The sequence below is a fragment of the Etheostoma cragini genome, chromosome 23, assembly GCF_013103735.1.
Source record: "Etheostoma cragini isolate CJK2018 chromosome 23, CSU_Ecrag_1.0, whole genome shotgun sequence".
Taxonomy (NCBI): Eukaryota; Metazoa; Chordata; class Actinopteri; order Perciformes; family Percidae; genus Etheostoma; species Etheostoma cragini.
Genome location: NC_048429.1, coordinates 1515709 through 1541059, shown reverse-complemented (window position 1 = coordinate 1541059; position 25351 = coordinate 1515709). Strand labels below are relative to the sequence as shown.

General features: G+C 40.9%; 1 protein-coding gene across 1 annotated transcript in view; it reads left to right on the top strand.

The window, feature by feature from the left end:
* LOC117939069 (thyrotropin-releasing hormone-degrading ectoenzyme-like) overlaps positions 1 to 25351 on the top strand; it is a 161756-nt gene that overhangs the window by 122003 nt on the left and 14402 nt on the right. Inside the window, exons 10-17 of the mRNA XM_034864114.1 lie at positions 3924 to 3989; positions 4480 to 4658; positions 11849 to 11937; positions 14167 to 14300; positions 14401 to 14456; positions 21669 to 21816; positions 23041 to 23144; positions 24760 to 24867. Of these exons, the coding sequence (XP_034720005.1) occupies positions 3924 to 3989; positions 4480 to 4658; positions 11849 to 11937; positions 14167 to 14300; positions 14401 to 14456; positions 21669 to 21816; positions 23041 to 23144; positions 24760 to 24867 (884 nt within the window). The remainder of the gene's footprint in view (positions 1 to 3923; positions 3990 to 4479; positions 4659 to 11848; positions 11938 to 14166; positions 14301 to 14400; positions 14457 to 21668; positions 21817 to 23040; positions 23145 to 24759; positions 24868 to 25351) is intronic.

The window sequence follows — 25351 nt, the reverse complement described above, 5'->3', positions numbered from 1 at the left end:
CTCTCTCTCTTTCTCTCTCGCTCTCTCTCTTTCTCTCTCTCTCGCTCTCTCTCTTTCTCTCTCTCTCGCTCTCTCTCTTTCTCTCTCCCTCTCTCTCTTTCTCTCTCTCTCTCTCTCTGTCCTGATTTTCCCGCAGAAACAGTTAGTGATCTGGAACACAGTGAGAACCACATTCTATATAAAAACTCTGCTGATCCAGCAGCAGAGAAGTGTGTGTGTGTGTGTGTGTGTGTGGGAGAGAGAGAGAGTGTGTGTGTGTGTGTGTGTGTGTGTGTGTGTGTGTGTGTGTGTGTGCGCGCATATTGCAGGTCAAAATACAATATGCTGTTCCTTACACCACACTACCTAACACGAGGATTAGTTTTAGTCCTCGGCTGCATTTATTCTGTAAAAAAAACTTTAATTTGATGATTTAGTAAAAACACAAATTCCATAAAACATTTTTAAAAAGTGTGGGCACAGTTTTCACTGTTATTCGGAATAATACAATATATAATATTGTTAACCAAATGTGTGAATTAGTAGGTTGTGTTACTGAAGGCCTTTAGGGCCTTTTTACATCTGAAAGTCCAGACTAAGGTCAGCGTTTGTCCATGAGGACACTTCTCTGCACCGTGATAGGGTTGGCGGGTGTAGTTTGGTAGAAAGAAAATAGTTCCTATATCACTCTGCTCACAACCAGGTCTGTGGATGGTCTTGGTAACCATGTCATGCTTTCTTGTATTGAAATGTATTTTTATTTTTTGTGCTTTGAGCTCCAGAAGCCGGGTGGCATTTAGTTTTGTTATATTGGAGAGAAGGCCGACATCTCTATGCTTGCTATCTGCAACACTGTGCAACTTACACCAAAACTATCTGGATTAATTAATGACACTACAAGTAAGAGGATGTGGAGACTGAACAGAGTTCTGTTGTATGAAAACTGGACAAACAGTATTGTTTAAAAGTTATCTTGTGAATATTTTGAAACCTTTAGAAAATGAAGAAGAACATTGAGACCGAGGAGAGCCGGACACCTCATCTGGCTAAGATAAGATTAATCTGCAGCTGTGACTGTGTGAAGGAGCCATTGTTTCTTTATTAAAACTTCAGTAAACTGTGTTAACCTGAAAACTTGCTTAATACACCCAGTTTCTCTTTAACCAATAGTATAGCAGATAATATGATATACTCACCCACTTTTATGTGGGTTGGTAATGGTTTAGTCCACATTTATGTTAAACAACTATACACTACACCCATTATGTAAATCAACTTTCTGTATACACCCACTAAATTGTAATTTCCCCATAGGGGATCAATAAACAGATTAAAATTTAAATTAAATTAAATTTAAATTAAAAAAACAAGTCTTGTGTCTGTGAGTAATTTTTTCTCAAGTCCTCAAACCTAACAGAGGGGGAAAAATATTTTTAATTTGGGAGTGAACTGTCCCTTTAGATGACGCTTGTTATCAGTTTGATCGAGGTGTATCGTGCTGCTAAACCTGTTTTTGTATTGAAATCAGTGTGTGTGTCGGTGTGTGTGTGTGTGTGTGTGTGTCTGTGTGTGTGTGTGTGTAGGTGTTTTGAGCTCTGGTCATGTCATCTTTAGTGAAGGTGAGCGAGTCATACGTATCAGAGCCACACACACTCAGCGTTGTTATCATGCGTGTCATCTGGGTCCAATGAAGAGCTTCTTCTCGCCTTATCAGCCTCCATCCACAATGTCGCCTGACTGTGAGGACTCTTCTATATCCCTGAGAAGCAGATTAGAGCCCTTTCTCTGCAGGTGTTCTGTGTTATCTTTCACTTTCCTGCCGTTTCTAGTTTCATTATAAGCCCAGCCAACCACCAACCTCCCTCAGCCCTTTTTTAAGCCCAATCCAGTGCAGTGGAAATGAGTTTTCTCCCTGCTGTTGGAAACAGAAAGAGGATGAAATCAGACACGAGCTCCATTGATGATTTACAGCTTGAAAGTGAAGCTGCCGCACCAGTGACATTCTCTGTGGGAGTTTTTGAGGCTTCACCTTGTTAATAAGCTAAAGTGTAAGTTAGCTTGAAGTCAGAGCAGAGGGATTGAGCTGAAAGACCTTTATACTCGAGCACTGCTGGCAACTTTCGATTCACAATTTCACACTTTTAGATGCTCTGAAATGTTTCTTTTTTTCAGTGTTTACTCACATTTGCCGTTTTCTCACATGAATTTCGGACAATGTCTGATGAGTCAGGTCATAGTCGGAAGTTTCCCTTTTTTTGCATGTAGCACATCGCAGGAAATTGTCAATGTCAGACAAGGGGTGGCGTCTAAGTAGAGAGTGCAGGAGGCGGGACATGACGCTGATTTAACCCACGGTGATATCCCCGGTTCGTAATTCGGTCATAAACAACAAACCCAGTCTCACTGCAGTCTGTGAAATGGTCACGTTCTTTAATCTATGGAATCATGTACAATGACACGTTTTTCAGGTTTTTGGACTCATGTACAATGACACATTTTTCACGTTTTCTTGTGTTGGTCAGAACGATTTTTAAAGTACTTTATTTAAATGGGAAGCATGTTCTGTTGTCACAGCACGACTACGGTAGCGGGTATTATTAAAAGCGGAAAATCCAAAGACGGAGGTTGGTTGTGGTGGTGGACGGGTCGAACAACACAGGACTTTCACCTTGAAGACCGGGCATCGGGTCCCGGCCTGCACGGATACATTTCCTTCTCAGCAACGGGGGAAAAAACAACATAAAAAAACATAAAAGATTAAAAATAACGTGACTATTTCCCAAACTGCCCTGAGACCTTGTTGAAACAACCGAGCCGTTGCTAAATTTGCCTAATGATTATGGCCCTTACAGGCAGAAGTTCCCAAAAGTCGCCGTCTCTCCAGTTAGACATTTTTGTTGCCGTGTTTGTGTAAATCACCCTTCTACTACAACCTCGGGGGCTTGTTTTCTTCCAGTTTTTGCGCCAGCTGCATGGTTGAAACGCCATCAACGCGCCCACTCGCTCACTGTGAATTCTCCCGACAATGACCTGCTCCATCTACATATAAGCTCAGTCGTTACAGCCTTTGTGCTCGGGCGCTGGCAGGGTAAAGACTGGGGATGAGCCGAGTACTCAGATAATGCTGTACTCGCTCATCCCCAGTCAAAGTCTAAAGACCATTTAACGTCCGGTCCAACTAATGTCTTCATAAGTTCCGGTTCACAGTGCTTGTGTGAAAGGGACTATCGGTTCACTGGAGGAAATGTCACTTGTCATACAAATGCTTAAAATTTGCAATTGTTAGTAATATTTAAATGGGAGAAAATGTTATTACGCCCAGATTGTGTTCACTGTCAACATTGTCCACTGTCCAAAACACTTCAGTTGTATCACATTACACGTTAATGACAAGTTGTAAACAAAAGAAGAGGTTCTTTTTTTGTACATCAGCAAAAGTAGTAATACTGCAGTGTAGAGATATGTTGTACAATTAAAAGTCCTGCATTCAAAATGTTGGTTGTTGTATAAGCATCAAAATACACTTAAGTAACACAAGTAAAAGTACTTATACTTACTGCATAGTGGGAGACTTCTTTCAGACGAGGGGCACTTGTGGAATACCTGCAGAACAGGGACATGGAAGTAGTTATTTTGGAGATTATGGTTAACTAATGTGTGATGTAGCAGTGTTTTGTCATTGAGAACGAGCTAGCATGCTAGTGCTAACATGTGCTACGATCAGCCACCTAATCTAGGATAGACGTAGAAAGCCAGCTCACCACTTTAAAATGTATTTTGTGTTGCTTAATAAGTAATTCGAGAAGGTATTTCATGCATTAGACATTTTACAGCCAATAGAGACGCAGCTGACGGTTGAGTCAACCACAGTCGACCAAATTATGTCATTTCCTGTCACATGGTTTGTTTTAGTTGTGATCTGTTCTCTTGTTTTCTCTTTTCAGGACTACCTGCTGAGTCACATGTACAGCAACGCAGCCAGAGATGACCTGTGGAGCAAGCTGTCTCAGGTAACGCTCTGTTTACCCGGCTGGCTTTTGAGCCACTTATCCTCCCCTGGCTCAAAGGCGCCGGGGCAGAGCAGTAACACCTCTCACGGCGAAGTGCGAGTGCCTTGCTCCACAGCAGGAGTTAAAACCTGCAACACCTTCCACAATCGGCTCTTTGGGGATAAAGCAGCCAGGCTGACGGAAGCTGTTAATTATTTAACACGGCAGTTCTAATGAAGGCCGGAGAGACGCTCGTTAAAAAAGACTTGATGAGACAGAGACGAGGAAAAGTCCCGTTTCCATTTTTTACTGATGTTTGTTACACTCAAACTACTCTTTAATGAGCTGCCAGCCAATCGGAGCGCCTATTACCTGAGAGTCAGTCATTTTCTTTTCTAATTAAGTGATGTTGAACTATATATTGCTTAATCTTTTCACTGTTCTACTATAATAATAATCATTGAAGGATTTTTGATTGATGATTATTCATGCGTTTTTTTTTTTTTTTCAGGCCATGCGTTCGGAGGGGCGGGACATCGACATTGGACAGATGATGGACAGGTGGACTCTACAAATGGGCTACCCAGTTGTAACCATCAGCAAGAACCAATCAGAGCAGCTCCCAACTCATTACATCACCGTCAGCCAGGAGCACTTCCTGTACGGGCAGGAAGGCAGGAGCAACAACAGGTTAGAGTTCAAACTTTATCCTGTGAATGCTTCAATTAATAGTGTGTAGTCAGAGAGTCTAAAGCAACTGGCTCGCAACAAGTTATTTCATTGTACTGACCTTTAACCCTTGTGTTGTCCTCGGGTCAAACTGACCCGTTTCAAAGTGTTTTATATCCAAAATATGGATTTCTATTAACCAAATCGTGCAAGAATAACATTGATGATTCCATACAACGTTCTTCAGGTAATTTTAATGATTACTTACCCATCTGTGATCCCATCAACATCCTCAGATCCCGACTATTAGTCAAAATAATTCATAATTTATGCATTTTTAACTAAAAACCTATACAGACCATGACCATGAATCCCAAGAATAAGTGTAAAACCTGTTATTAAACCAGCTCAGGTAAAAAAAATAAAAAACGCCAAAGAAAAAGTGACAAATAAATCAGATAAAGCAACAAAAACATCGGCAAAGCACAAAAAAATATTCTTCAATTTTGACCAGGAGGGACAAGTTCACGGTTAATGGGAAGACAACACAAGGGTTAACCCTTTGAAAGATGCAGGAAAGATCAGCAAGAACGAAATGCTTTTGTTCATGTGATGCAGAAAGTTTAACTTACTAGTTTATTTGGTCTGACATCCGCTTAAAAGGGATATTTTGGCACTTTGGAAGTGTGGCTGTATGAGCTACTTCTCCATAGTCAGTGTGTCAGCTGCAGTAGATGGAGGTCGGCACCACCCCCCCACAGACAGGAGTACAGAAGCTAAGAGAAATCCTGCTGTGGAGGGGGGCGGCAGCTAAACACATGTTAGACATCTAAAAACACATTTTAGACATCTAAAAACACATTTTAGACATCTAAAAACACATGTCAGTTTAAGTGGTCGCTATATTTAGAATATTTCCACCGCTTCGCCGTGCTGTCAGACGGCCCTTCACGACGGGGAACTGAAGCCGTTATCGCTGCTCCCGTCAAAACCCACCGGACTCCAGCACCTAAAACCGGGCTGTCCTTTTCAATCAATGACATCGCTAATTGAGAAAGTTCAAACAGGAATGTGGACAAGGCGTTTTAAGGCAGTTGTCTGTGGGAGAGAGAGCTGCATTTGGAGTGCAATGTGGTGAAATCCAATGAAGAATAACGCACGTCACACTCGTAGGCCACAGGCCACACTCTGAGAAACTTGGCTTTAAATGTTGAGCCTTTGATTTACTGCCACCCTCAGGAAAACCTGTACAAATTATAGCCCCGCGCTACTTGTACGGCTCTAAAAGTTCTGAACTTTCTCGGGAACACCGGGCAGCATCCAGACACACACCTGCTCCCCATAGAGGTAAACTCTTTGTTTCACACCTTAATAAGTTTGTTCTGCCTTTTTTTTTGCCTGAAAAAGCACTTCATTTCGTTTTTTTCACATTCACCTTTACATCATTTATATTTCATTTATATTTGATTCGCATGTTTTATTCACATCCTCGACAACCTCTGGAGTTTATTCTCTTCGCTGTTTTATCGACCCACTTTCTCCTCCATCAATACTTCATCAGTTCCTCTCCTCCTCTTTTTTTACCTGTTGTTCATTCTTTCCTTTTTCTCTGCAGCTTTCTTTCTCTCCTGTCATGTTTTTGTGCATTTGTGACATTTACAACCACTCTGACCTACTCAGGTTCTCACCAAAAGTTTCTTTACCTTTTTTCTATTTTACGTCTCCTGCCTTCTTCTGTCCCCCCCCCCATCCTCCTTTTCTTTCATCCAGTCTTTTGTGTTTCAACTTGAGCTCCACGGCTCAAAGTGGCTCCCGAGCTCTCGTCAGCAGATGAACTGAAGCTGTTTGTTGTAAGAGGAGCTCAACTCTTTCTTTCGCGCTTGTCGAATCTCAGGGGGGTGCGTTCAGGCGCGCCCGGTGGTCCCGGGGCGTTCACCGACGCTTGTGAAGAGAAACGGTTGTTGTGTTTTTAGCTGAACTGTCAGCGGATCGTAATCCAAGGCCGACGCTGCCGTTTGATCCGCATACAGAAGCACACGCCAGTGTCCCACAGCGTTACACGCTGTTGACTTAAACTCCTGACTTATTTATTCATTTGCTCTTTTATTTACATGCAGGGGAACCGAGAATTCGTCAAAGCATAAACTACTGAAATATACAGGAATTGAAACATGACTGAACAGCCAATTAGCTCTCTCTAACTGGTAGTGGCAAACCAATCATTGTCAACCTGTATCTAACGTCTTTTCCTATTGTTCGAGACCGTATGCCTGTGACATCCTACAAACCTCGACTACCATGTGGCTGCGGGTTCGACTCCGACCTGCGGACCTTTTCTGCATGTCATTCCTCTATCTCCCCTTTCATGTCTTAAACTGTCCTTTGAAAATAAAGGCGTAACATTTTTTTTTCTTTTCCGATGTTTTAGCTGTTTTTTTCTACGCCTTTTTTTAAATTCATAGCCTAATTTTTATTTTACATTACATTACGTTATACATCATATTTTACATTATACAAAAACAGCACTTTTTGTCTCTTTTTTATTTTTTATTTTTTTTAAATAGGCTTTGGTCACTTTTTAAAATGCCATAAAGTGCAATAAACCAAACAAAATTCTGTGAAAGTAAGCATTGATTTTACCGAAAGAACAGTCCATGCATCCATGTTATTTTTCTGCAACTTGCTTGTAAGAAAGCCAAGTTCCTGATATTGAAAATAAAAAAAATGGATCAAATTGGACCTGAGGACAACACAAGGGTTATAAAAAAATAATGTAATGCCCTTCCTCCACAACTCTGCGGAGGAGGGTCTGGCTAATCTTTAAATGGCAAGTGAACAACACAACACATACAGACATCTCTTACACAACAAATCCTTTACTCTTTTTTTATACGTAACACAGTAACAATTTACTAGTTAGTTTACTACTAAACATTCTTCTCATCTTCCAGTTCTCTTGAGTGCGTCGTTTATTTTCTCGGCATCAAACACACCGACGCAGCGGGACAAATACGTGTTTTTTAAAGAAGTGAGCTGACAGAAAAATAGACTAGGCGAATCCAGAGGACCGCTAACGATGAGGTCAGGCTAATGATGAGGAATCAAACAGGGTCTCCGTTTGGATGCGAACACAACGCTGCCCGTCTCTGATGAGAAAAGAAGCATCGTCAGGTAAACAGAGACGTGGTCGGGGGACGAGTGGCTGTGTTTGTTTAAATGAGCTTTAAACAGGACGGCGATACATTATTCATGAGTGTAAGGACTCTTATTTATGTGCTGCTTTACCTTTCTGAAGCAGACAAAGTGTTTGAGGAAAATAATTAGCAGCAGTTTGAAGTCAACACGATTTGGAAAAACTACAAGTCTTCCAAACCATACGACAATAAAAAGGCGGATTCATGCTTCTGCGTTAAATCGGCGCTGTGGGCAAGGCAAGGCAGCTTATTTTGTAGAGCACATTTCAGCAACAGGGAAATTCAAAATGCTTTACTCAAAATCAGTTTAACCCTCATGTTGTCCTTGGGTCAAATTTGACCCCTTTTTTAGTTTTTTCATCACAAAAAATGGGCCTTCGAAATAAGCCGAAAATAACAACTTAAGAAATATGAAATAACTTTGGAAAAAACATTGAAAAACACATTGATTTTGAGGGGTCTTCAATTTTTATTCAATTTTATAGCATTTGAAAACAAAACTGAAGTGGTTTTTAAATAGTATTGAGTAAAAGTCCATCCATCAACATCCATTTCTTTCATTTTAGTCTAAATAATTCCTAATTTCTGCTTTTCTAACTCAAACCTTAGGTATAATTTCCTAAAGATTTGGTTCGTCAACCATAAATCCCTAAAATAACTGTAAAACTAAAGTTAATAAGTGTTAGTGTTACGTAGTGTTGAAAAGTTAAAAAACGTGGCAAAATATGGGAAAAAGAGTCTCAAAAGTGCTGAAAAAAGGGACAAAAACATAATGAAAACTTAACAAACGTTGATTAAAAGCCTCAACAAAAGTGTTGATTTTTAATTTTGACGGGAAGACAACAAGAGGCTTAAAGAACAACAACAAAAAAACGAAAAACTGATAAAACACAAGTATGAACCATTAAATATAAAAACATTAAGCAACAAAATTCATTCTATAAACTTGACACTACCGTCACACTTATTAGTCGGTGCTAGCGCTGCCTTTCGTGGACATCCTCAGTGTCTCTACCCTCCACGACTATTTTTAGAGACGTTTCCTCTCGTCTCCTTGGACTCGTCTTCACACTAATTAAGCCAATCTAGCGCTGCCTTTCGTGGACATCCTCAGTGTCTCTACCCTTCACGACTCTATTTTTAGAGACGTTTCCTCTCGTCTTCTTGGACTCTTCTTCACACTAATTAAGCCAATCTAGCGCTGCCTTTCATGGACATCCTCAGTGTCTCTACCCTTCACGACTCTATTTTTAGAGACGTTACCTCTTGTCTCCTTGGACTCTTCTTCACACCAATTAAGCCAATCTAGCGTTGCCTTTTGCGTCTACTTAACGACCTTCTTTGCGCGATTTTTCAGGTACGAGGAGAAACCAACCCTACGGCGGACCAGCACTTTCTTACACCCCTCACGTAAAATACGGACGCTTGGTCAGGCGCCTTTTGGTGTCGTTATCAACGCTCAAAGTCTCCTTTAGCGTCATATCTAAACACGCTTTATCTAAGCGAGCTGGATCGGGACTATTGACGTCCCTTTTGACACAATTAGGTTGAGGAAAAGATCGTGGGTGGGCTTATAAGAAGTGTTTCCGTGACACGCAGGACAAAAACGGGACAGTTGGCTTTAGGAAAAGAAGAAAGTTGAGTTTAGAAATCTACTACTTCACCATTATCAAGCGCTACATAGCTGCTGGACTGGCCGGTGCGTTCTGCACACATGCTGAAGCTGCTTTCTGCATTGTGACTGACACACTGGTCTAAAATAGTGTCTAGTGTAAAATAAACAGCATCCATTTCAATCAAATATTAATGAACATGCTGCTGTCCATGCTGCTGACTTTGTGCAATTTAGTATGTGTGGCAGGCAGGCTGGCTGGCCGGCTTCCACTCTTGTCAATCACGTTGATATAAATATCAGATTAAATATTAGGTTGCTAGGCAGCGGTATCGATCCACGATTGCCCGCGGCGACACACAGTCTTTCTCTCGCTGATTGCGTTACAATACCTTCTACACACACACACACACATCCATAGAATCGAACACACTCTTTAAATGGATGAATTAATCCCAGTGTGTAACGTTGATTGTTTGCAGTCTTTAATTAAAATCTACTTTAATTAAAATATGAATCAATTCGATTGGAATGATTCAATTAAAATCTCAATGGAAGTTAACGAAAGGTGTCACTTTAAAGATTCTTTCATTGTGTGTGTGTGTGTGTGTGTGTGTGTGTGTGTCACCGAAAGCATCAGAAAGTTATTTGTTCATAATGAGCTGTTAGAGTCGGCTCCGTCTTCACACACAGTTATTTACATGGTAAATACCTTTTTACCTTTATTTATTCAGAGGGGATCAAACTGAGAGGATTGCTCTCTTTTGCAGATCACTTTCACACAGTTACACAATCCCGACTGTATTAGTTGAAGCCGGAGCATTTTACTTTCCACTCCCAGATATGATATTATGCGACTTATATGACTGATGCAAGTTTGAGCAATTGCCTCTATAACAATGCATCATATTTCATAAGTTAATTTAAACAGTAGGTTTTTTGAGTAAATTATTCATCTGTAAATAGCTGTCAAATGGAGTAAGTGGAGAAAATTGTTCAAGGTTTCCATCTAAAATGAAGTATAAAGTAGCATAAAGTGCCTTGTAAATGTACTGTACTACAGTACATTTTGGTCCTGTCCTCATATCAATCTAGGTTCCTAATAGAGTAAAACAAAAAGGTCCCACATTTTTTAATTTGGTTTTTCGACCTGCAGTCACGCAACAGTTAAAGTAAAATTTGGCAGATTTGCCAACTTTGAGATTAAAAAAAATTCCCAAACAACCATCAAATGGTTTACATATTCAGGCTGTGAAACAGTTTGTTGTAAATAATGTTATCATTGCTTTCTCTTAAATTTTAAGGACCACCTTTCCATATGTATGCAATATTTTAATGATCTAACCCTTGTGTTGTCCTCGGGTCAAATTGACCCGTTTTCAGTTAATTTTCCCACAAAAAATGGGCCGTCGAGATAAGAGCTGAAAATGTCAACATTAAAAATATCTAAAAAACTTTGGAAAAAACACCAAATACATTGGAAAACTAACAAATGTGTGAAAAAAGCAATAATAATGCACGGTTGACTGGAAGACAACACAAGGGTTAAGTGCAAAAATGCACATTGTGCAAACTATTCCTGTCATGAACATGCCAATTGACTCCGTTCTTAAATCAGTGATTTATAGTGTGTAAAGTTATATCTCTATTTTAGGCTTGCGGGTTGTTTTTATTCTAGCTGTTAAAAATGAATCAAAATAAACAAAAATGAATAAATTAAACACTGTATGCATGCAGAGTAAATCTTGAAAGGGAAACAGAAAGGCAGAGAAGTAAGGGTGCAACATTTGCGTCACTACAAGTGTTTTACTGACTTGCAACTCGAAAGGAAATATATTAAATGACACCTCAGAGCTTTTGAAATCATTTGCAAACATTTGGACAAATAATCAATTATAATTGCACAACAACACACTTTATTTGCTGTAACATTTGTTGACTCTGCAGAGCGCCGTTCGCCACGCTGTTTATGCTCAGCCGAGATGCAATTTCAGAGATAATCAATTGTTTGTTTTCTTTAAGTTTTACGAGTCTGATATGTTGTTATTCATTCAAGCCATAAAAGAGCATTTATGTTTCTCTCATCTGATCAGAAAATTAAAAAAAAATCAGCAAAACCACATTTAACCTCTCCCTCTCTGAAGAAGACAACAACTCTCAGCTGCTTCTCCCTGACTGATGTGCGCTGACTGCTGCAGCTATTACACTCTCACTCCGTGCCTCTCTCTCGCTCTCTCTCTGTAACAGTTAGTGCTGCTTGATCCATTTCCAGCTGACTGATGAGGGATCGCCACTGACCATCACTCTTTCTCTCTCTCTGTAATGTCTCTCAATTTGATAACTGAGGCCATAAAACCGAATCCAATTCCGCCGACCATTACTGACATCGCTCTCCCTCTCTGTAGTTTACAGTGGCAGGTCCCATTGACGGTGGCTGTGGGAAATGCATCCAGTGTTTGTTCAGAGAGCCTCATCTGGATCAACAACAAGACAGGTACGGTACTGCCGGGAGGCTTCAGGTATTAACACTAGAAACCACTGCAGCGTGCTGATATGAGATCCGACATCATCTCCATTAAAGGTTTATTTTGCTCAATTATCTCGTTACCTTAAGAAACACAAGCCATTATCGTGGTATTTTGTTGTTTTGTTAAACTATCTTGTGATCACAAATGAATTTCCTCATTATCTTGATGTGTAATTTGTAGTTAATGGTCTCAGAAATTCTGTCTTGCAGGTATATTCCTTTTGAAAATAGCTCTGCTCCGTGTTTTCCATGTTTCAGTGTTCAGAGATGTGTCTGCAGTGGAAATAAACCTCCTTCTGGTTTTGTTCATGGGGAATATAAGCTCATACTAACACAATACATTTCTCTGTTTTTTAGAGAGGAAAAAGCTATGTGTGTTTTGGAAAATAAAGCTTGTTCTGCTTTGGATTTTTTAAGATAAAGCCAATTATAGTTGTGTTTATGGAGATTTAAACATATGGTGCTTCTGATTTTAAGAAGTAAATATGGTTCTGCTTCTGTTCCTGGAGGGTAAAACTCTCTGTGGTTTGTTTTTGTTGTAAATAAAGCTTATTCTGCCTCAGATATTGGAGAATAAATCCAAATATTGTTCCGTTTATGGAAATTAAAACTCATTCTGTTTCTGTTTTGGGGTAAAAGCTGGTTCTAACGACCTTTTCTGAAGAATAAAGCTTATGTTGCTGATTTTGAGGAATAAAGCTTGCTTTGATTCTCAACCACTCTGAATTAACACAGAAAGTGGGTTCTCACCCATTTTCAAGGTACATGGTGAAGGGAGGTCTAGAAGTTCAAGACTCTGAGTTGAATTTCAACCAGAGGGAAGAAAGTTGGGGAAGTGGGCCGAACTTAGGTCAGCTTGTTGTTCAGCACCTGGCTGTTATACTGTCTCTGGAAGTTCCTACAAGCTGTTCTGCCAAACCGTACAGCCTAATTAGGATGTTCTTGGTTTTTTCTGTGGGAGGCTGTGATGCCACTACAATCAACACAACTTTGCTTTTAGCATGCAAGGTGTAAGAGATGGTGTGGATCTCGCAGTTTATATTTAGTTCATTCTCTGCTGCGTTCTGTTTTGTTAATGTAACACTTGTTCAAGTTAGTATAAATCCCAGTCAGGTAAAGGTTTTTCTCTTCCTAATATAAGGTTTAGGCATCATAGGGTGCAGCTTTGTGCCTATTGTACAGATTCCATGTTATCATCGGGAAAATCAATTATGTTATTGGACAATATTGGACTTTTGGGGTGGAAAAAGTGAGCGAGTTACCCAGTCTTGATTCTGATTTGGACACCGGAGACTTGAAATTACTGTAACTCCCGTACTAGTCCAAACAAATCATTTCTTCACACACAGTATTGGTTAACAGTGGACTTCAGACTGATTGTCTTCTCAACCCAAATTTCAAGGTTCAACACAATACAGTGAACCCTCGCTATATCGCGGTTCACCTTTCACGGTCTCGCTGCTTCACGGATTTCTGCCCAGAAGAAAAAAAGAGCGACAACAACTACCGATAACTATGTTCTTCTCTCGAAAAAAATACACCTGCACCGCAACTTTAGAAGAAAAACACACCTGCACCGCAGCTGTAGAAGATAAAACGTCAGGATGCAGCGGCTCAGTCAGAAGAGCAGTGAAATACACGGGAGGCACTAGTTTTCCTACTTTACTTCGTATTTATTTAATTATTTTTTATTTTCTCCCGTTCTAATCCAATAATCAGCGGTGCTGATCGCCGCAATTTGAAACCTTCAGTTCGTATTGATGATTACAATTATTTTAAAGTACAGTAGTTATTTGTAAAAAAATGTTTCTACAGTACTTTTGTTTGTTAAACCAATGCTTGGGCCTGTAAAAAGGTTTTGTTATTTGGTTTCAATGTATTATGGAGTATTTCATCGTATCATAATTGTAAAAAAAATAAAGGTTACTACTTCACGGATTTTGCCTATCAAGGGTTCTTCTTGGAACGTAACCCCCGTGAAAAATGAGGGTTCGCTGTACACATCACATGATGAAAGTAATAGCAAAATATCATGCAACCTTTTTAAATATTCCGGGACAACAGGACAGCGTGGTATCGTCTGCATATTGGATGACATCGACTTATACACTGGCTTTTTGGCTAAGCCACTGCTGTTTGTATCAGGGGAGAAAATGTGGATTAACTGCCTGACTAAACGTTTCCGTCTTGTCTCAGAAACCCACAGGGTCAGTCAGATGGACGACAACACCTGGTTGCTTGGCAACATCAACCAGACGGGCTACTTCCGTGTGAACTATGACCTCCAGAACTGGAAACTGCTGATACAACAGCTACACAACAACCCGGAAGTATGTATTTCTGTCTGTCAGTCTGTCCGTCTGTCAAACTCTCCTCATGTTTGACTCTAACTCTTATATACGCCCTCTCCGTCTGTCTCACTCTTCTCAGATAATCTCCGTTGGAAACAGGGCGGGACTTATCGATGATGCCTTTAACCTGGCCAGGTGAGTGTTGGTTTTAACCAGAAGCGCTGTTGTTTCTGTCTTGATGTACAATCCCGTCTTCAACGTCTGACACTCAGGGCAATGGACAGTTCATTTTGACAGAAGAAGTGGTGGATGAATGATCGGTTTCCCATCCTCTCTCTTTCTGAGAGGCTCATCTGTCTCTGAGCCTTTAAGACATGTGGACACACGGAGGGAGAGTGCAGCCCGGCTGATCCATTGTTTCTATTAGCTTTCAATTGCTTCGCGATAAGGAGCGTCTCTTTGTTGGACAGGACTGATGGTGGCTCTGACTCCCTCAGATATGTCTTATTTGATGAGTTGGGTGTTTGGAAAAGACTTATTGTCATCCAGATCCAGCAGGATTAAGGATGTGCTGCTGTACATGTAGTTGGACTGAGTCAGCTGTACATACAGAGGTTTAAATCCTGTATGTGAGTTCAGCTAAGACCTATGGATTTTCCACAAACACATTTACATTCACACACACACACACACACAAGGCATTTGGATGGAGCTTTGCCAGCAGGTTATTCCTCCGCCATCCACAACCACTAGATAAGTGCCACTCGGGTATTAACACTGTGGCCTTGCAGCAATGGGTTTTCCCTGAGTTTCTCCTTAGCATAACTTTCCTCACATCCCACAGATTGCGTGCAGATTGACATCTACAGTGCCCTGTCCAAGACTGACTGCAGCACAAATAGAAATTGCCGACATAAAATGAATATGGTAAATAAATAAGGAAATTATACCTAATGTTTGAGTTAGAAAAGCAGAAATTAGGAATTATTTAGACCACAATTAAAGGAATGTATGTTGATGGACAATCACAGACTGAAAAATGTCAACTTTTACTCAATACTATTTCAAAACCACTTCAATTTTTCTTTTGTCAATATGGTATAAAATTGAATAAGACGCCCCAACATTACCCCTCGAAATCACCCCAAAGAGCATTGTGTGGAATCACTCATGTTATTTTGGGTAATTAAAATTGGGTAGTTACAAAGAACCCTGATATTGGATAATGGGTCAATGTGACCCGAGGACAACATGAGGGTTAAGCAGTGCGTTGTTCCCAGTTTGGTGGAAACGTCATCCCACTGGACAGGATCACATCTGGCTCTAGGAAGCCATGTTGCTGCATTTAGAGCAGACCTAGCAAAAGAAATTCAACCGGGGCCAGAGGGAAACTTTGTGATGAATGAATGTTGGGTGAGCCTGCAGCCACGGAGAGGTAGAGAGTGTCGTTTCTCATCATGATGTTTTCAGCCTGAAGCTGTTTGAGCACTGTAACCAAAATCTACTCTGACACCAACCCTATAACTCAATCTACCCCCGTCTCTCTTTCCCTTTCCACATCTCTCTCTCGCAGCCATCTGTCCTCTGTCATGTTGAATGAGCAACAGCTAGAGATGCCTGCGATCTGCTGTGTGTGTGTGTGTGTGTGTGTGTGTGTGTGTGTGTGTGTGTGTGTTTGTGTGCGTGTGCGTGCACGCAGCAGGCGCTCAGCAGGAGGTTTTCATCTGTACATAAAAAAGAAACAGAACTACATATTAATTAATATTCACACTGACAGCAGAAAACGCTCTTTTTTTTCAGCCTGCATCTGTCACCATGGCAACACTGAACATTACCATGCCACATTGGAAGACACATCGTATTGTTTTTGATTCACAATGAGCTTTTTGTATTGTAGTGCTCCTAGTTTTGGAAGTAATAAATCATTCTCGACTGCCGGGGTGATACATCTACATATAAAATACAAATGAAAAAGGAACTTTTCATGTGTGAACCAGTCTTTGTTGAACTTTAACGCTTTACAAACACCAAAGCAAGGACGCGCTGTGACTACTCGTCTGAAGAGATTATGGAGAGGGGAATTAGATGGTTTACTACACTGGTTGGAAACGTACCACTGTGTCAGCAGCACTACTTTTCTAGACACGGAGAGCCTCACTTCCCATAACAATAAACCCCGTTGGACAAACGTTGCGTCCAGCGGCGGATTTAGTCATTTTGAGGCCTAAGGCAAACACATGCATGGGGCCCTCCACAATCCCTGTTCTCCCCCTTTTCAGTCCTTATTTATCTGAGAAAGACAGGCTTGTATGTAGCCCCCGCATCGCTAGAGCAACCTGGGCTGACGCTACCGGTTAGTAGCTCCTCAGTGTTAGCATCGCTAGCGCAAGCACCGGCTTCTAGCTGCTCTTTAGTAACGTTAACGTTAGTGTCGTCAGAAGCCGTCGTGAAAAAGGTCTTTACCTTTGGTAGTTTTGCTAAAAACGTTCTGCTTGCTTCCCGCTTCTTCTTCCTTTTTTCAGAACCACTTCGGTAGCTTCCCTTCATTTTCCAACCGTCTGTAGCCTCCGGCTCACAGCATGCTGAGCTGTTTGTTTGCAAACACACGCAGATGCGCAGTAGGATAATGGAATAGTCCAATGTAGTGGGGACTGGGGGGAGTTTCTCATCATGAATTTAACAATCGCATAGCACTTTAGCGTATCAATGTTTAGAGATATAATTAATTGGTGAAAAGTAAGACAACAAATCGTAACAATAAGTTTATGAGGCGTTATACGGGGCCCTTGTTAGCTTGGGGCCCAAGGGCAATTTCTGATCTTTGCCTAATGGTTGCGTCACATACACACATACACACGTTGTGTCACATACACACATACACACGTTGTGTCACATACACACATACACACGTTGTGTCACATACACACATACACACGTTGTGTCACATGCACACGTTGCCCAACGGCTACCTGTCTTAAAGGGGAAGGGCCGGCGGGAACAGTCATATAAAAAGAGAATGGTGAAAGTTCACATTTCTATCAAGCTGCATAAAAAAGTTTAAGCGTCAACATGCGCACATCGCAATGTAGGCGATGAAACGAAATATCGTGCATCCCTATCCCAGCCCCGATATTAAACACACCGTCTGGATGGGAATTAGTCTAGTTGTGATGTTTTAATTGCTACACATACCTAGATTTTATTTTGAAATGCCAGACTGCGTATCAGTGGTTATCACCTCTTAAAGTGATGGGAAAAAACATTAAGGGCCTTCTCCGGAAATCATGGTTTTCCTTTTATTGAACTTAACTTACTTTGCAGATTTAGATTAAGAATAGAAAATATAATCAATAAACTATTATTTTTGATCCTGAGGGGGAAATTCACAAGTTATCCAGCTTAGTTTGCTTATGTGTTAGACTAGCTCCGGGTCCTGTTATCGTATATATGTCGAGAGGAAATAAAAGATAGAAAGAGGTAGTTTTTTCCTTTTTATTTCCGCATATTTTAGTTATTGATTTGATATATTTTTGTTTTGAGAGATGCAAGAGTGAGGAAATGGTTTGAGGGAATCAAAGGTAGACACATGATGATTTTTCTCACTTCTTTTTTTTAATCAATGTTTCAATGTCACATCTCAGCAATTAAATTAGCAAGTACCTTATTAAAATTACAGGTGGAAAACATGGCAAAAACTACAATACTTACCAAGTTGTAATAAACTTGTTTTGCACAACAAAGCTAAGTTTCTGAGCTGTATGATGGATGGTGGATGATGAATGATGGATGGTGATAGCAAAGACAACATGCAGAGGAGAACCTGTTAGATCAGCTTCTTTTAAAGAGAATACATGCACAGATATTTACTTTTTTTTAGATGGCCGATCATTGAAGTGATTACCGTTTGAGGGATCTTTCATCTCTTGAGTAAATTTCAGTATTGCTGATACTTCTGCTTGAGGTTTGATTGGCTGAGGCGTGTGTATATGTGTGTGTGTGTGTGTGTGTGTGTGTGTCTGTGTGTGTGTCTAGTTTAGTGGTAGTAAATGACTGTCCGAGTGTGTGCTTAAACAGTGATGGATGTCGCCACTTTGTGTGTGTGTGTCTGTGTGTGTGTGTCTGTGTGTGTGTGTGTGTGTGTGTGCATGCGTGTGTGTGTGTGAGAGAGAGAGAGAGACTGCAGCAGCAGTCCCTCGTTAGCTCTCCACTGAGCCTTGCTAATGGCTAATGGACAAACTATTAACTGGCCCTTAACGATGTTAACGAGTTAATGAGCTTGTTAAGACGACAACACTGGAGAGACACACACACACAGACACACACACACACACACACATATACACAGACTGTAATTGGCTGAGGGCAAATTGAAAATTTATAATCTCCCCACTTTCCTGCCTCTCTGAACGGAGCCACCTGGATAACAGTTTAAATCCTGACTAGTGTCCCCTAGAGGCTGACCAGCGCTGGGACTGTTGTAGTTTGAAGTTTGTCCAGATGTTGGTGCCAGAGGAAAAGGTCTTTGAAACCAAAAGGCTTCATCTTCTGAGGAGCAGGAATGGGGAGGTCCCCTGGAAAATACACCCAACCCCTAAATGTATAAATACAGTTTTAGTGAACCTGTAAAGACTTTGACAAAAATGCGCTCAGTGTATATCAATGAAATTTGGCCGTTCAGGGTTTTATATTAAAGGTTTTTATGGTGTTACTTTGAACAATGAGAGATCATCATTCAGGGCTATTTCTTGGACGGGTAACTTCCTAGCAACCAGTCCTCTAAGACATACGATGATGCAGGTCCTTCATTCATACCTTCTTAAAGGACCCATAGAAGCATTTCCTAAATTAGCGCCCCTAGCAGTGATAGGAAATTCGTCCTACAGGAGAGTTTTCCTCCTCTTATCTCAAACACAGAACCTAAAAACTACTACAGTTTAGAAGAAGGTTGTGGTTTGGGTTAAACTCGTGGACGTTTATTACGTTACTTCACTTCTGGTTACGCATGTGGTGCAGAACGTCATGTACGTATGTTTTTGGTAAAGTAAAAAGAAATTTAAATGGACTCAAACCATACAAAAAACCTGACTTAAACCCCGATCTCAAGGGTGAAAGTCTTGCGTTAATTCCTGCTTACGCAAAATGTGGCGCTTCGTCACCTTACTTCCTGCTTCACTCCTGTCATAACTACTCAGGCCACTAGGAGGCAGCACTACGGGAGGACAGTCTCATTCCCGGAGTCATGTTGTCATGAGGTTGCCAGGGTGAATCTTCATTCTTTTTCCTTTCTACATGGGTTAAACAAACCAGAAACAACGTGTAAATCAGTGGGATTTAGAAGTGCTCGTAGATAGAAGCTAGCTTCCCCGCTGTTTCCAGTATTTATGCTAAGCTAAGCGGCTGTTGGCTATAGCTCCATATATCTCCTAAAATAAAGTAAAATAAGGGTACTATCCCAAATGTCTAAATTTTTTTCCTTAAAGGTTGAATGAACATGATAGATTTTAGTGGTGTTATTTCTCAGTGTTTCAGTGTTTTTTCAGGTTTTGCACAGCTTTTCAGAGAGATTTAGTTCAGCTTCTTACACAGTAGACAATACAGAGACATAGACAACAGAATGGGAACCACAGATCGCTTCTGAATATTCCCTCTGAAAATAAAAAGGAGAGAACATTTGCGAGAACAGAGACATACAGGATTAAAGAGGCAGAAGAAGAAAAGACCTCAGCAGAAAATGAGAAGACAGATAAAAGAAGACGGATCACATGGAGTTTGGCGTGACTGTGTACACCTGCCAGTTGAAAAAGTAAACAGATCAATGGTGCTGGATGCAGATTGCTGTTATTTCTTTTGCACACTGTATGAATTATGGTAATGGTCTCAGAGGCCAGGTGCATGATGGGAATGGAGATGAATGTGTGGAGGTTGGATAAGAGGCAGATTATGGAAATAAGTCGGTCTGGAGTTTGGAGTTCTGCTGGCTCCTTAAAGATTTAGAGTTTTATCTCAATCAGATTAACTGTGGAGGTCTGTGTCTCTCTCAGCCTCTCTGTCTGCAAACTAAACTATTCTGGTGAAAGAACACGAAGTTCTGCGTGCGACTGCCACTCACTTTGATTGACAGCTCTTCAGTAAAGGTTACTGCCTGGCCTCAGTCGCTGGGAAATCATCATTTCCATCGGTCGCTTCTCTCTTCAGTCCGAACGCCAATAATCAGAATAAAACCAATAAAATTAACAAAGTGCCTCTCTGAGTTCACTTTCACTCGCTTCGACTGCCTGCCTCATTAATATTCATGGTGTGTGGGTGGGGCTAAAGGTTGACGCGGGAAGCAGCTGAGCTCCCCCCCATCGTCAACATCATGAATGTTAATGAATGCACAAAGGACACTGGTTCATATTCATGATGAGGGGGATGTATCCCAGGCAGCCAAACAGCTCCGCTGGCATTTAGATGGCCAAGTCTTTCTTATTGTTTTCATACTGTAGTTACATAATAACACACAGACTCTCACACACAGACTTTAAGGGTTAGAGATTAAGGGTTGAAGATCAGATGGACGTCAGGCGCCAACTTCAAATTGACTTGTTTGGATCCTCATTAGCTTCAGCATTCACTAAAAGCTCTTCTTCCTGGGGTCCTACAATCTTTCCTTGACAAAACTCATAACATTTCATTACACACACATGCATACATTTGAAAATACAAATCATAAGTAAATCTTACAGTTGACAGAATTAATAGAAAAAATTAAACAAAAGATACTACTCCGAATAGAGTAATCTATTTTAAGAAATACATTAACAAAACAAAAGCCCTGTACCAACTAGTTTTATAATAAATATTTAGTTCCTTTGAAATAAATGTGTCTTATGTGATTTTTTTTTAAAGCCATACTGAGAGTTGTTTGATAGTCGTTGGGAGAGAGTTCCATTGACTTCATCTCCCAGTATGCACCTGTGTGTGGCCTCAACTGCACTGACAAAAAAGTTCAGAGTCCAGAAAGAGTCATTGGCGTTTGGGTTAAAGTTTATACATAAAAAAGAAAGTAAATACTACATAATAAATACTCTCCTTGTGTAGCACACACTGATGTAGTATGAAATCTGGGATGTGCCATCTTTCTGAAGAGTTGACACCAAAGGGTAATCTTATTTATTTAAAACTTTTTTGTGTATAATTGGGGACAGATGAAAGTGTCTGTGAAGTGACTAATAACATTAAACTGGTTTAGATGTCAATGGTTTTTGTTGTTTTCCAGAGATGATGTTATGTTATCACTCTTAGGGTTGATTGTTTCTCTCCCTCTCTCTCTCTCTCTCTCTCTCTCTCTCTCTCTCTCTCTCTCTCTCTCTCTCTCTCTCTCTCTCTCTCTCTCTCTCTCTCTCTCTCTCTCTCTCTCTCTCTCAGGGCTGGGTACCTCCCACAGGGCGTTCCCTTGCAGCTGATTGGCTACCTGCCGGAGGAGCAGTCCTTCCTGCCGTGGCACTCCGCCAGCCGAGCTCTCTACCAGCTGGACAAACTGCTGGACCGCACGGACGAATACAGCCTGTTCAGTGTAAACACCCGTCACTCCGTTACTATCTCTATCAGTCCTTCTGTCAATCAATCAATCACTCAGTCAGTTACTATCTCTATCAGTCCATCTGTCAATCAATCACTCCGTTACTATCTCTATCAGTCCTTCTGTCAATCAGTCAATCACTCACTCCGTTACTATCTCTATCAGTCCTTCTGTCAATCAATCAATCACTCAGTCAGTTACTATCTCTATCAGTCCTTCTGTCAATCAATCAATCAATCAATCACTCAGTTACTATCTCTATCAGTCCTTCTGTCAATCAATCAATCACTCCGTTACTATCTATATCAGTCCTTCTGTCAATCAATCACTCACTCAGTTACTATCTCAATCAGTCCATCTGTCAATCAATCACTCCGTTACTATCTCTATCAGTCCTTCTGTCAATCAATCAATCACTCCGTTACTATCTCTATCAGTCCTTCTGTCAATCAATCAATCACTCCGTTACTATCTCAATCAGTCCTTCTGTCAATCAATCAATCAATCACTCAGTTACTATCTCAATCAGTCCATCTGTCAATCAATCAATCAATCACTCAGTTACTATCTCAATCAGTCCATCTGTCAATCAATCAATCACTCAGTCAGTTACTATCTCAATCAGTCCTTCTGTCAATCAATAAATCACTCACTCAGTTACTATCTCAATCAGTCCTTCTGTCAATCAATCAATCAATCACTCACTCAGTTACTATCTCAATCAGTCCATCTGTCAATCAATCACTCAGTCAGTTACTATCTCAATCAGTCCTTCTGTCAATCAATCAATCAATCACTCAGTCAGTTACTATCTCAATCAGTCCTTCTGTCAATCAATCAATCACTCACTCAGTTACTATCTCTATCAGTCCATCTGTCAATCAATCAATCACTCAGTCAGTTACTATCTCTATCAGTCCATCTGTCAATCAATCAATCAATCACTCAGTCAGTTACTATCTCAATCAGTCCTTCTGTCAATCAATAAATCACTCACTCAGTTACTATCTCAATCAGTCCATCTGTCAATCAATCACTCAGTCAGTTACTATCTCAATCAGTCCTTCTGTCAATCAATCAATCAATCACTCACTCAGTCAGTTACTAATGGCTTCATGTTAGCACAATAAACTGTCTCTTCAGCACTGACAGCTGGGTGTCTGTTAATTAACTCTTCTGTGTGTGTGTGTGTGTGTGTGTGTGTGTGTGTGTTACCAGGACTATGTGCTAAGGCAGGTTGCGTCGCGGTACCATCAGATGGGTTGGCCAACCAACGGCCCCGGCAGCGAGGGCAACGTGCTGCAGGCGTCCTACCAGACTGAGTATGCAACACACACTATTACACACACACACACACTAATACACACTTCTGTTAATATTATCAGTCTGATAAAATAGAGGACCTGGTTTTAACCGCACAACAAGGTCTTTGGGTGCACAAACTGTGTGGGCGACTCCAAGCACACCTGCTCTTTAGGTTCATGTATGGGAGCAAAAGGCCTGGATGAAGAGAGATAGATAGATAGAGAGAGAGAGAGATAGAAAAATGTCATTAGTTACTAATTACTTCTTCCGGAAAGTAACTATTGCGTTTCTTTCAAGTACATTTTGAAATGCTCAGATGTGAACCCACCTCCACCCCTCTTCAACGGAATACATGTGCATGTTCAATTATCTATGATAAAACTGAATATTATAATTAAATGGACACTTAATACATTATTAACAAAAACAATGTACACAAATCTAACTACTTTAATGTTGCTGTGGGACAAAGTGAGACTAGCCCCCAATCAAATGCCAGGTACGTAGATATTATGTTTAAATAGTGGATCGTTACAAATAACACAATAGATGTTTTGGAACTTTTGATATTTATTGCCCTCGTTTGGGCTACACCGGTCTCTCGTTGACTGACTCACTTGTGTTGTGTGTTGTGAGTCTGAGTATGCGGGCTTTCCAACACCCGCCCGACTCACCATGAAATTTTACTCAACCTCGGCCAATCGTCAGAGTTTATGCGCTTGCCTCGTGCACCGCCCGCTGACCGAGGAAGGACAGTAACAAAAGTCTTTGTCTCTCGGCTCAGAGATCTAGGTGGTCTGATGACCGACGCTGCCTACCAAGAGCCTGGGTCTGGGCCTGGGCCTGGGTCTGGGTCTGGGTTTGGGTCTGGGTCTGTCCCAGGTTTCCGCCTAAAAGGAAGTTTTTCCTTGCCACTGTGGCCCTGTTGCTTGCTCTGGAGGAAACTATTAGACCTGTTGGGTCCTTGTAAATTATAGAGTGTGGTCTAGACCTGCTCCATCTGTAGTGTCTCCAGATAACTCTTGTTATGAATTGATACTATAAACAAAATTGAATTGAACTGATGAAAATAACAATTTCAGTTATAGTAACGCGCTGCATTTTTTGGGGGCAACAGCGTTATTAAGATGGGAAAAGTAATCACTTTGATTAGATAAATAACGTGTTGGTAACGCTGTTATTTATGATGGTTTTATTCCCATCACTGCTGCTGTGACAGTAATATTAAAGAGATAAGAGAGACCTCACGCATCCATCTGTTGAGGAACTAAATTGTTTTCTCTCGTCCCGGTGAGAAACAAAGGAATGAATGAACATAAGGTGCAAACAACAAGATACAAAAACAGGTTCACAGCGAGCTACAGACATATAGAGCAATCATCGAAAAATATGAATACATGCAAAACAGACTCAGTCAGTCACATCGTTGTGATGCTTCTCAAGAGTAGAACTGGAGGCACCACCTGTGTTAACTTTGGACAGGAAACCTAAAAGAAGACGGAGCTGTTTCTCTGTGCTACCAGTAATAAGTCCTGGTCCTATCTCTGGACTACATAGGGAACTGAGACCCAGCCTCCACGCAGGAGGTTCTTATAATAAAGTATGTAATGTTTCCTGTTTGTCTCTCTTCAGGGAGTTACAGAGGGAGCTCATCATGTTAGCGTGTAGCTTTGGGAACAAACAGTGCCACCGTCAGGCGGTCGCCTACATCTCTGACTGGATCTCCAGCAACAAGAACAGGTACACATACACACACACACACACACACACACACACACACACACACACACAAGCTACACCGTATACAGCCTGTGCAACTGACTGGCTTTATTTAACCTTTGGGCCACCACAGGTGGGAAGTTATATAAAATAATGCAGAAGACAACAAAAACATTTCTGGGATGGGATTTTCACAGCTGTAAAAAAAACAGACTCTTACTGTGTTCAAAGGGGTTAAAACCAGGTTTACTTTATGACCTTGTCAGCCTTCGTTAACTTGACTGCAATGCTGTGTTCAAATTGAGAATACCGACTAAGAACCAATCAAAGTGCAGAATATGTTGGGCGGTGGTATCTCCACCCTCTGAGCCCCTAATTGCCCTCCATGTGTGTGCATGTGGGTTGAATAATGTAAGATTATTCAAAATGTGTATCTCAGAATCAGAAGTGGAGTAAACATGTGGGATAACCAGTGTTTCCATGCAACATGCTTCCAATTAGAGAC